Source organism: Fusarium sambucinum, chromosome III (assembly GCF_050947815.1).
Source record: "Fusarium sambucinum isolate potato_lamoka chromosome III, whole genome shotgun sequence".
NCBI lineage: Eukaryota > Fungi > Ascomycota > Sordariomycetes > Hypocreales > Nectriaceae > Fusarium > Fusarium sambucinum.
The window spans coordinates 7,364,488-7,377,227 of record NC_139292.1 but is presented as its reverse complement, the minus strand read 5'-3'; the positions used below and the strand labels follow the sequence as shown (position 1 = coordinate 7,377,227).

Sequence of the window (12,740 nt, the reverse complement as noted above, 5' to 3'; positions counted from 1 at the left end):
AGGATGACAGTGGAAAAGGAGACACAATTGGCGAAATTGCATGGAGAGAAAAAACTGAAGATAAATAACCGAAAAATAATAGCTTGGTACAAGTCCATTCCCCGTGACTCCCCTTTACGAACGTTTTCAGTTAAACTGATCAACAAGGTGTGGACCATGTTCTAGTCTAGAAGAATAATTGTTCCACCCATCGACAGTCCGGTGAAAGATGACTGAATAAGGTCCAAAAGCCTATACTAATCGTCATCCACCAGTCTAACCATTCTTGCGACATCGATCACACAGTTCATTTCACCACATAACATCAGAAAGATCCAAGAAACCTAAGAGAGGGCTTTCCGTCATCTCTACCTCGCTCCTCGATTTGAAACATCTTAATCACCCTACATAACAGCACGGCACCCTGTCTTAGGCTTATGAGCCTTGTGATGGGATCCTTTAGCCCTGGGTTGTGAAACCTGCGGACGCTTTGCCACAATCGTTTGTGTCGACGAAGGTGAAGAAGAAGTAGAGGAAGAAGCTTTGGCCAGGGTAGTGGGCTTGGATAAAACACCGAGAGTGGTAGGAGACGATGGGTTGTGGGTCTCTTGTGCAACTTGACTAGGAGTCTCGGAGGAAGGAATGGACGTGTTGGCAGATGACTTGATAGCCTGGACATCGGATTCGTCCAAATGATAGAGAAGAGAGCCCCAACCGAGTCCATCGTAATGTCCCGAACCTTCTCCCCAAGAACCAGCTCCTCCCTCGAAGCCACCAAAGTATTCCAAGGAGTTGTTCAGGTAAGCGGTGGTCCACGGGGCGTCGAGGTCTTTGATCTGAACATAGTGACTGTAAAGCAACTCCCATGCTGGTCGAACTGCGCCACGAGAGGCTTCGCTGATGACATCGAAGGAAACAATTCCATTGGTGTATGGCTCAAATGGAACATCATTTCCCAGGTTGTAGCGGGCAAAGTACTCAGCACTGAGGGAAGGTGTCGGTTAGCAATGTTTAATAATAAGAAATGAACCAATTTCACATACCCGAGAAGAATTCGGCTGTTGTTGTAAGCGAATAGATCCTCGCCTTGATTCCATGCCTGTTGTCCAATGGCTCCCAAAAGTTGAAAGTTCATTCCCGAATGACCTTGATCACGACCAGATTCTTGACCTTGGCCAAGTGGCTTGCCAGTACCCGGCTCCTCGACGATGTTCGAAATGCCGTTGTTGATGGCCCCGTTGCCGACACCGTTCTTGAAGTAGTCGATGGTGAAGTCCCATGCCGTCTGGTTCTCGCTGACCACTGCAATAGCAAGAGCGGAAGCAATATTGCACTGTTCCCAGTTTGCGAAAAAATGCTTGACATTGTGTTGTGATCCAAGCCTTTGGTTGAGGAAATCGAGGTTCATCGGCAGAAACAGTTCGGTTAGTAGTCTGAGGACCTTTGGCCTACCATCATTGATGAAAGGTTTGTAGTCATGGAGCAGTTCGACGGCGTTGGCAAGCTCATAACCCTGTAGGCCTGCAGTAAGATAGGCATCGTCGCCACCGCTGAAGACCTTCAACTTGTCTGCCCAAGCGACGAGAATGTTGGATGCGGCTTCTGCAAACTGTTCCTCTCCAGATACCTTCCAGCGCAAGGCAAGGTTAAATGCAGCTGCAGCATCGTGCCACAAGGCCTCTCCATTCTGGCCTCGATTGACCTCATCGACTGCATTGTTCTTATAGTCCACGCTGGAGAATGGAATGCTAGTCAGCTTCTCCCAAGACGCAGTCCAAGGCTCTTTTTTGGCAGCAAGCTTTGTCTGAATACGATCAATATCAGAGGAAGACACTAAGAGACCAGGGTGCGTGAAAGCGCAACCGAGCGAAGAAAGAAAAGGAATCAACAAAAAATGAACCAGCATCATGATGAAGTGAATATTTAAAGAGCGTGTTGTTTAATAAACAAGGGATTGAATGAGAGAATAGAATGATAATGTTGAAAAAGAACTAACGAAACAAGTGTCTGTTTTGTTGAGTTTATAAGACACAAAAGCGAAATGATCTCAGTACCAAACCAGCATCGGCCCCTGCTAAGCGCGCAAATCTCCTACGTCGCTTACATGTACTAATTGAGGTTGATTATCCCGGAAGTCTAATACGCGGGCCGGAAACTCCTCCAATTAAATCTGCATCATATGTTTAAACGAAAAGGACAGTGACATCTGAAACTAAGCCACAACCCCGTTAATGTAAATCTCGACTGGATATAGCTAGAAACAATGTGGGGTACCAGTTCCGTCAGCGTCCCTGGAAACACAGACTTCATCAAGCGCTTGACACCATGCCCTGGTCATTATTCATCTCAGCTCACAAAATAGGTTCTTCGAACTGTCTCCCTTCCGCTTGCAACTCAGTATAAACTACAAATATATGAAAACAACATAACAAGGCCAGACTCTATAATGGACTGGATCCACAAACAGAGACTAACAATAATGTAAGTCAGCCCAATGAGAAGAAAAAGAAGAATACATAGAATAGACAACAGGACAATGATTTGGTCTCTCGTTTTGGCTTTGACAAGTTCAATATCCCTCAATTTATCTTCTGCTGAGAGCTCTTGGCCTTGCCGAGGTTCAGAGCGACTTGGTTCGAGGTATGTAATCTCAGTTAGGCTCATTTCGACATCGAGACCATGTTCATCAGCAATGTCGTGGCTCATGGCTTTCCACATCTCAGCATTCACAGCATAAGTGTCCAATGTAGATGTCGCTACTCAAGGTCAGTATCTCAAGCGATGTTAGGGAGATCTCGGTAGTTTTACCTTTTAGAACCTCATCTTCGGGTCCCTCCCAATCCCAGTCTTTCGACAGAGTACCGGTTGCAGGCATGGTTTGCCCTTGCAGCCATTTATAATATCGAAAGATCTTCAAAAATAACCAGAACAGAGTTGGCTTTTGCCGTAATTGATACCTCTCCAACAGCCTCCCAAGTCTATTGGTAGCCGGGATATCCTTCCGCCCATCCAATCTTGCATTGACACGCCAGACGCCGAACATTACCTGAGCTTCTTCGAGGGTACTATCTTCAATGCCCCAAATCGATAACAAGTCAGGCCCAAATACAAGGGATTCCCATAGGGCGGTAGTTAATCTGTAGATTTCGGCAATTATTACATCCTCCCGAGAACCGTCTCCATATTTTGCTGTACGTTCGAGAATGCTGCGCCTCTCGATTGTCCAAAATTCCGATTCTGCCTGCGAGGTCTCTCCAGATGACTGCCCCATATCTGTCTCATCAGGATCTTCATTTTGGTCTCCGGTTGATTCCATCTCGACGTTTTCCTCCCCGAGGGAATCGATCCAACGTACAGCAGCATATGCCAAGCTGTCAACCCCTCCAACATCAGGATCGGAGTGAGTTGAAGAGGCCTCTTCTTGTTTTTCTGCATCTGGATCAACATGGCTGTGGTCTCTTTCAAGCTTCTCAAGCCACCTGGTAGTAGCGATGTTACGATTTCTGTACTTCTCGATGTCAAGATGGTGCCATGTTGGACGCAACGTCGTTTTCACAGTAATTTGTATGCCCTCGGCGCAGACGAACTCTGTCAACCGCTCGATGTACTTTTCTTGATCTTCATAGTTCTCTCCTCCGAGCCGCTTACCAACGTTACATGGTTCTGTGAGAAACCATTCAAGGAGGTTGAGGAATGGACGTTTCCTGTTGAAGATGATTGTCGAACCTCCAAACGCGTGATCAAGAAGAAGTCCGTTGATTATACGTCCATGCTGCGTAGAAATTGTGAAGAAGGGAAACTGAAAAGTGTCGCTTTGACGCAACTGTTGATCCCAGCCAGCTCTCCGTCCCCATCTTCCATCAACGAGTTCGGAATAATTATTCAGAGCTTTGTGGACAGGGAGATCCTCCAAGATGGACGTTTTGCCCGCTCCGTAGATGGAATCCACCGCAAGTTGTCTCCACATTGCCCGATGGGCCTTTAGTTCCGGATCACTATCCCCCAGCGGCTCGGGAAGATGCTGGCTGCGCAAAACAATCATCAATCTGGGGGAGATAGGCGCAAACATATGAAAGCGCGGTCCCATTCGAAGCCATTCCCCGGTCTTCGCATCTTGATAATCGTCCGTTGGTCCTTCGTATATGGAGTAGGCCGTATCAGTCAGAATGAACTCTTCATCCATATCCGGAAGGGTACAGAATGACATCCAAAACTCAGTTATGTGTTCCTCGAAATGGAGAGAAATACTAGGATAGATACTTGACTTGAGAACTTTCTTCCAAACACCGTTCACATCCATGTTAAGATCGATGATAGAGCTTAACGCCTGCAACCAAACATCTATCGGTCGTTGTATTCCCTTTCTATCCATGAATTCTTTCAACAGTGCGCGGTCGTTGATGTCGTAATCATCGATACTTTCGCAATTGTATGTTTTGTAGAAACCTGAGCCTCGTTGCTTCTGCAGATAAAGAAACTTCCGCAGCGTGGTCTGCTGCGTCCTAGAGAGCTTGGCGTTGTTCTGCCCTTGCTGGTGAGACCTGATGATATGGCGGATGATATGACTAGCTTTGTCTTCCAACTGACTGAATTTAGTCTCCAGTTCGCGTGGAACCTTCGCTTCTGGTGCCCAATTTGTGTACATGTCATGAAGACCACATACTTTCTTTGCCGGTTGCTCTTCAATTCTAAACCTCTCCGGCACAAGTTGCAAACAATTCACCACCCGGTCATTCGGGTATTTTCCCTTTTCGTGATGGCGCTTCTTGCATTTTGAACCAGGTTTAGGAGAACTGGGACAGACGAATGGATGTTCAAAGTTCCTTAGAAGGAACTGTGGAACGAAATGTTGGTATTGACGTTTCTGGGATGACATGGCAGCGACGAGGTCACGACTAATCTTTTGGGAAGATTGCTGTCTCTTGTGCGGGGTGCATCTATTTAAGCTGCAATTCGAAACCTTTGAGGTATTTGTTGGTCCTTCATGACTGTTGGCCTGAAATTGAGGTATTTGTTGGTCCTTCATGACTGTTGGCCTGAAATTGAGGCCCGATACCTAAGCGCGGGGTATGAAGCATGCAGGCGAGGCGTCTCATTGATCATCACCAGCCTTAGTCAGCCTCGCAACCAGCAACGAAGATTTAAGCAGAACTTGACGGGGCATCTAGATGAAACGTGTTTCGCAAAGTAGCTGATGAGCCTCTTCTGGATAGGTACTACCGACACTCCCCGAAAGGGTTCAGAAACATAGTAGTGAAGGATACAGCTATATAGCAAAGGATGATTCCGTCTTGTTGGCCGTCCAAAATATAGTACCGTTGCTAGTTTCCAGAACGTGGAACAACTTACCGTAATCGCCTCTAGCCATAATCTTCGCCATGTAGTCAACCATTGTTTCCAAAGGCGTTCTTTTCTCCTATTCTGCCAGTCGATCCTGGCGGCTCAGAATAATGGGGCCGGAACCGGGACGGAATCGCAGACGTGAAGATAGTCTCTGTCGTTAGACATGGACAGGGAGTCAGCAGTGGGAATTTTGCCGAATAACATTTTGAGAATGGAATCAATCGCAGTTTCCAGTGTTCCACAATCACGATTCTCCATCTCAGCTGCAGATATAATATTTAGAAGTGTTTTGGCATGTTTCTCAAAATGCTTGCCAGTCGAAAAGTTGATGCATCTGATCTAGAACCAGTGCATAAGCTGTGTCCTTGGTCGGCGCACGAAAGTGATCAAGATGTCTCAACACTGGTCACTGGTTTCGTTACCGCTCAGATACTAAAGGGGAACTTCAGTTCCAGACAGGAAGGTTAGCGGAGAAGGTCTTCCATCGAATGCCATGCTCTGTCCTGTGATAGGCCGCGATATATCGAGAAGAGAGGTCTGCGTTGATGGCGCCAAGAAGTGGTAAGACTTGTGGAGTTGTCTCTGTAATTGAGATGCGCATTTGGGGAAATAATGCACAACTCAATATTTGGCTTCAATATGCTGATTGACTTGGAGGGTTCTGGACTCTGCATGCTTTACAGTTACTTAGGGGACTGCCTACTGAACTCAAACATAAGAAACAAGCCATGAGAACTTGATTGCTGTAAGCTCAGTGGTTGATAAAGGTTCTGGCTGAGTTGATGGTTGGAGAATACCCCGCAACCTCACATGTTCGGCACGTTGTGTCTTATTTAATGAACCCAACTCTTTCAGCCGCACTGGACTAGGAACGTATGGCTAGAGCCCAGACCATTGTCCTTTCAGCCTCTTAATTGAAACATGGCCATAGTAGGTGTAATACACAACAAAGTGGGTTGATGGAAAGATTGTCTCAGTTGAAGACTTTGTATGATCGATTGTGGCCGACACGCTTATTGGAGAATCTCGTTAGTGGTACTGACTATTGCCAGTCAGACCGAAACGTTGCATGTGGTGAGCTGACATGCTTGTCCCCAGCTCAGCAAGCCACTGGATTCCAGCTCACTCAGGTCTTCAGATAACTTCAGCCGCTGGCTCACTATTACCTAGCATGTCGCAGATGTGGGGAGAAGTGGCAGAGACTTTTGAAAATTGTCTCCGTAGCCCAGCGGCTGGAGGATACCATTGGGCAAGACATTGAGCAAGCATATTGGGTGCATACTGAATAAATATGGGCTCAACCTGTCCATCGTTGACATCCTCCCATAAACACCACCCAAATATAACAAACATAACATCAAATTGTTTTAAACATTACTCCTTACTGGTGATCTTGCCAAGCAAACATGACTTGGCATGCCCATTTTGCGCTGGTGCTGGCCCTGGTCTGCCTAGTGAGTGCATCGTGCTCCGGCAAGTCAGACGCCTGCTCCTCCAATCCAATTCTACTGCAAAGAGCCAACGATCTCAACTTCCAATCCGCATCATGCAATCTCAAGTGGAAGTTTGGCTGCACCCAGCCCGACAAGGACGGTGGGACGATGCAAAAACCACCACCCTTCTCCCTGTGCACCACATCGGACTACCCATCAGGACTTCTGCCCGTCGATGCCTATACGCTGTCACTACAGGCGAATACCTTCAGAAAGGGCTCTGCCAACGCTACTCTACATGGCTTGTGGCCTAGTTCAGCTGCCGGCAAAGGCGCCAAGAATCAGCCTTACGGATGTCTTAACGGCGAGGAGTTCGATGAGTCGATCCTCAGGACCTTTGACGACTTGCTGAAGTACTTCTGGCCCACAAATCCACAGTCAAGAATACCATGCAGTGCTTTATCCTATCTGAATGGATGAAGCACGGCACTTGCGCAGTGATTCCTGGTGCTGATGGTGAAGCGTTTAGGCTCCCACAGGAGGCCTACTTCCGCACTGTCTTTGTGCTAGCTAATGAGTTCAACGAAAACAAAGCTCTACAAGAGCAGCTCAAGACGCCAAAGCCGATGGCAGATATGGAACCGACTATCACGGCCCGCTGTGTCCAGTGCGCATACTTGGCAACAGCAGGCTGGAAAGGTACGGATGTTGCAAGCGTTCCACGCATGTCGAGCGACTGTATCGACTCGTGCTTTGCATGTGGTAAGGACTGGGACAGATGTCCACCAGAACAGCTTGAAAGCACTGTCGAGCTGGACCCCAGCAACGCACCACAGGGTGAGAGTGGTGGTGACAGTAGCGACGAAAACGGAATCTTCAAGGTGCTGGAATTTGCTGTGCCAGGCTTTGTAAACAGCGACAACATCTCTCCGTGGAAGGGCACCAGCGCCAGGAAGCTTCTTCACTGCTATGGATACGCCTGGCTGCGGTAACTTCCTCATGTTCCGCTGTAAGGCGTCAGCAAAAGGTTGTTCCTTTTCTTCAGATGTTACCTCGGTGGACGGCAGCAAGGCGTCTCAGTCCAAGTCCAAAGCTGAGTCAGACTCCAAGCCCAGCTTGGTGAGCCACTCCTCCCCAGGTATCACCGGATCGCCACCAAAACTCTTGGGTTCATGGCGCTCGCTCCAGGTGTTCAGCAACTACGAGAAGGGTCTGGCACGATGGAACTTTACTGCCGACGGCCAGGCATCAATGGAGTGGCCGAACTACCCCAGCCGGGGCGTTGAGCGTTACTCCGTCTCTCACTTCCAGGAGGATCCCAACCGTGTGCTCCTCGCTGATGCCAGTGGTACTGTTACGAACTGTCGCCTCAAGTTCCAATACCAACCCGTATACTCCTATGCGACACTGGATTGTGGTGCACCAGATCAGCTGGTAGAAGACAAGAAGGTCACGCAGCGCACAAAATGGGCCATGGGCCGATGTAACCCGTGCAGCGCCTCCTGTCGCTATTCATGCAGTCCAGAAAACAGCATGTGTGGTGTTGGATCTTGTGACCCGGCCGAGTCCGCATATGTAGAGCCTGCTGTCGCCAAGCACTCTCTACCAGTTAAAGAGGGTCACAACTGGTGTACGCCTGAAGACTCTAGCTGCTGGCCCACCAAGACAGCCATCCTTGACTTGGAGCAGGCGCTTGACCCTACAGTACCACGGCTTGGACTTCAATGGAGCAGTTACCCGAAACCTCAGCCAGCGCCAGTACCAATTGGTTCCATCAAGAACCAATCGTTTTATGGTTTAGGTAGCGAGGGATTGAGAGCATTGTATTATTACGAGGACGTCAACGAGATGCGGCGTCCTTGCTTCAGTGCATCTGGCGACTTCACTGCGTTAAACGATGCATCGGAAATGTGTAAAGCAGCACTTCATCAGAACGAGTACCGCAATTGGAACCCATTCATTGTCGTCTTTCCACTCAATGAACGCCATATTGCTGCTGCCCTTACATTTGCCGCGCAACACCGTCTGTGCATCGCCACTGCTTGCACAGGCCATGAGTACAACAGCCGCAATTCATGCCCAACAGGTGGCATTCTCATTCGCACTATCTTACTCAAGGACAAGGTTTTCATGCCTACCTGGGACCAAGACCCTATTATCGCCCCTGCTGGTGCATTCCGCTTTGGCGCCGGGTCTATCTTTGCTGAGATGCACGAGTTCTCGTCCAAGTACGATCGTGTTGTCGCATCAGGTTGGTGCTCTACCGTTGGTATGGTTGGCTTCCATCTTGGTGGTGGCCATGGACCATTTGCGCCGTCTATGGGGCTCGGTGTTGATAACGTGCTGGAGATTGAAGTTCTTCAAGTCGGTCGTGACGCCTACGACAATCCTGTTGTCCACAAGAAGATCGCCAGTCGCCAACAGAATCCCCAGCTCTTCTGGGCCATGCGTGGTGGTGGTGGTGGTGGTGTCTGGGGCGTTATACTGTCCATGACGATTCGCGCTCACAAGGTGCCCGACGGAGGACTCAGCCGTGTCTTCATCTCCCAGCAGGGTAATTTCTGCCCAGGCTCACAGGATTTCGGTTACGAGTGGCTGCGTAACATGTGGGATCGCTTTACTGCGTGGTAGCTAAGTCTTAACCACAAGGTCAGCACACAGCCCTCCTTCTTCATCAACACCGCCAACTACAAGAATGGTGACCTCTGCAAAGTGACTTGGACCTTCAACTTTGAGTATTTCTATGCTGGTGGTCAGACAGAAAAGGACTACAAGCTATTCCGCGATGGTCTCAAAGACGTACTGAAGAAAGACACTGCACAGGAGGACAACTATGAGTCGGCTTACAAGTACCTTCTCTCTATGCCTGCCAACAAGTTCTCGATCAACGCTACAAACCCACTGCCACTGTCAACTCCACCATCCGACGCGACGACTGGCTCTCAAAACTCGGTCCTTGTCTCGCGACAGATGATGGAGACAAAGTTCTCGTCGACCATGATGGACGTGCTAGACATCTGCGTCAAGACACTAAAAAACCCTGACAAGACCTCACCTGATCCGGCGGGTTATCGTTGCGGCTTCCATTTTATCTACACGTCAATTACGGGCAATCTTGGCAGTGTGCAGCCAAAGGACACAGCCATCTCGGCGGGTTTTCGCTCAGCGCTACTGCTATGGAATGCACGTATCTTGACGACACAGCAAGCCGATGACACGATATATAAGCTTGGTCCAAACAGCTATTTCTCCGAGAGCTCCTATGTAATGCATAACTGGACAACGAGGTACTGGGGCGAGAAGACGTATGGACAGTTGCTGGCTGTGAAGAAGGCTCACGACCCAAAGAATCTTTTCTGGTGTCATCATTGTGTTGGAGATGATCCGAAGGACGCTTATGGAGAGCCACTCGGTGCTCAGGCTGATGCCGTCAAGAAGGATCAGTTGGAAGATGAGGTGAGGGACGAGTTGTAGTGGATCTAGTTGTTTTGGGCATTGCATGGATCTAGTACCTCAATCCAGATTGGTTTGTTTGTGTCATATCATCTGTTGTATGGGAGTTCGGAAACGTCATTAAATTGGGCAATTGGGTTGGAAGGTTTGCAAGTGAATAGTCATTCGTGTAAGTACGCAATAGGAAAAGTTAAAATCCGAGCCCAGGAGTTCTTATTGTAGTGCTCGATTGTGTAAAGTGCAAAATGTGGTTCAGTTGTGTGTATTTGTAAAGGTGTAAATTCATAAAAGAACGGCGCACGATACCCATAAGGAGTACCTAGCTGTTTGAATGTGAGAGATAAAAGACAGCTAAAGTCATGTAAAGTTTCCCCAAGAAATAACTGCAGCGGCCTGGCTTATTGAATCCAGTAACTCTTCATAATAAAAGGTTTTTGGCGGAGCAGCCCTGTCGTACCAGCCTCAAGTCGCACAATCATAGCGGTATCTCCCTTCTCAAATGCAGAGAACAGAGTTACCAGTCTTCTTGCAATCTGTTTTCTTTATTAGCATCAATTGTGATATCCCCTCAATTTTGACACTTACGTCCTTTGTACTTCTGACCAATGCCGTTGAGCCAGTAAGCGCAATAATCGCCATCAGCATGAACATTGTTAGTGTTCATGGTAGTGCATGACTCGTGGACAATAGCTGTAGGTTAATTAGTATTTGAAAAGGGTAAGACCAGGGCATCCTTACATCCTCTGATGGTGTAAAAGGTGTTGTTGGCAACCCAGACACCGGCGGCATCCTTAGTCCAAGCATTGGCAGCTGGGGCCATGAGGAAGGCAGTAGAGGCAATGACGGCAGTGAATTTCATGGTGAAAGTGTTTTATTGTTGAAGGTTCTTGAGAGTTGATAGGCTTTTGGGAGGAGATGAGATGAGATGGTTGAGAAATTGGGTATCTGGGATGGGAATATCAGGCTTTTATACATCGTTGTCCACACCTGTGTAGAAGTTCGGCTGTTACTACTTCTAGATAAACTGTTTATATCATCTAATTTCTTGGCGTTTGCATAATGAGGCCGTTGTCGTACAGGGCTACAATTGACTGGTCATTGCATAGGTTTTTCCTCCTACTCAATTCAGACGAAAAACGCATTTCTATTATATAATACTGCAGACGTAAACGGGGGACTGTTAAATGAACAGTAAGCACATGTGAGAATATAGAACACATGTAAGTAAGCTTATATAAAAAGGACGTTTGATGATAACATGTGGATCTCATATTATGTAAAATGCTTTACTTACCTTCTGAATATGGAAATTTGTATTGCAGAAAGAATTTACCATTGGATAATACTCTTAATCTGCCCACTACCTAGAATCTCGTCTTGAATGCACGTGAGATTAGAGGAATGATCTTCCTCGGTTTTCATACTGCGAAACAATAGCAGGTGACAGTATGCAAAGACTAAACCACATCCAAGTGAGCAATATAGTGAAGGTACATGATATATTACGAATAGATTTCTTATGGACTTGCCGTTTATGCGTTTCGGCAAGAATCATGTCATGGTTCTAGGTTGGATGAGACGCGATTGGCATCTTTACGACGTAAGCTAAAATGGACTAGCGAATGCAAATAAATGTTGGAATGCTTCTGAAGTCAATCTCGTTCTAAAATTCTCAAAGACCAGCTCTCCTTCAACTTTGTGATAAATCCCACTCAAGCTTTTGCATCACGATATCTCAATGCTTAGTTTGTGGTTCCTACCGAGTCTATCCACCAACTGAGTGCATCCTCTCAAGAAAGCATTATGCATTCATAATTAAGTCCTGAACAGAGGAGCGAATCACACTGAAGCTTGGCAGCGAGTCTCTTATCCAATTCCTCATCCCGGAGGAGAGGGTCGCCGATTAGCTCATCGTTCACGTTGGGATTGGCAGCACAATACTTTCTACTAATCATTGTAGCTCTGAACATTGTAAAAAATGAGATTAAAGTTGATTGAGTCCTTTGCCGAATTCTCAGTAGCCTTCTCACGCTCTTGCTCTACATCTAGGTATTATTGTCAAGGGGTTGAATCGAATATGTCTTTAAGTTAAGGATGAAGGAATAATGGAGGAGTAAATCCAGGAACGCATCCACGGATAAGGCTGTATACTGAAGTAAGTCTACGCTTACCTTTTTTCTCAGAGACTCCTAGACTTAAACTATTGGGTAGTTGAAGAGCAGAATCTAGACCTTGGAGTCGGTCGTTGCGGAACCCTGGACGGCCAGAATTAATCGCTTTGTTTCGGCTTGTTAAATGTGAGCAGTATCACGTGTATTATCACGTGGGCACCTCATCACAGGTCCTCCTCTCTTCCATCCGTACAGTCCTTCAACGTCATTCTTCAAACCATTTATTAAATAGTCACTCTCAAAACTTAATATACAAGCTTCAACAATTCTTTCCTGATTCTACAATGCAGGCAGCGAATGCAAAAGTAGCGATCGAAATACCATTGCCTCGTGGCCCCTAGACGAGAATATCGTGGGAGGA

General features: G+C 47.3%; 4 protein-coding genes across 4 annotated transcripts; 1 reads left to right on the top strand and 3 right to left on the bottom strand.

Moving 5' to 3' along the window:
* Nucleotides 1-383: 383 nt before the first annotated feature.
* FSST1_012640 (chondroitin AC/alginate lyase) lies at nt 384-1,888 on the bottom strand (the record flags this gene model as incomplete). The annotated part of the gene is made up of 2 exons (XM_083235883.1): nt 384-963; nt 1,023-1,888. The coding sequence occupies 2 exons, from the start codon at nt 1,886-1,888 to the stop codon at nt 384-386; spliced, it is 1,446 nt and encodes a 481-aa protein (XP_083082336.1).
* Nucleotides 1,889-2,698: 810 nt separating this feature from the next.
* Nucleotides 2,699-4,624, bottom strand: FSST1_012639 (DUF4238 domain-containing protein; the record flags this gene model as incomplete). Its single annotated transcript, XM_083235882.1, has 1 exon — nt 2,699-4,624. One exon carries the CDS (start codon nt 4,622-4,624, stop codon nt 2,699-2,701), a length of 1,926 nt encoding a protein of 641 aa, XP_083082335.1.
* Nucleotides 4,625-6,728: 2,104 nt separating this feature from the next.
* Nucleotides 6,729-10,229, top strand: FSST1_012638 (uncharacterized protein; the record flags this gene model as incomplete). The annotated part of the gene is made up of 4 exons (XM_083235881.1): nt 6,729-7,168; nt 7,285-7,743; nt 7,823-9,361; nt 9,410-10,229. The coding sequence occupies 4 exons, from the start codon at nt 6,729-6,731 to the stop codon at nt 10,227-10,229; spliced, it is 3,258 nt and encodes a 1,085-aa protein (XP_083082334.1).
* A 474-nt stretch (nt 10,230-10,703) lies between these two features.
* Nucleotides 10,704-11,067, bottom strand: FSST1_012637 (uncharacterized protein; the record flags this gene model as incomplete). The annotated part of the gene is made up of 3 exons (XM_083235879.1): nt 10,704-10,741; nt 10,794-10,898; nt 10,947-11,067. The coding sequence occupies 3 exons, from the start codon at nt 11,065-11,067 to the stop codon at nt 10,704-10,706; spliced, it is 264 nt and encodes an 87-aa protein (XP_083082333.1).
* Between the last annotated feature and the right edge of the window lie 1,673 nt (nt 11,068-12,740).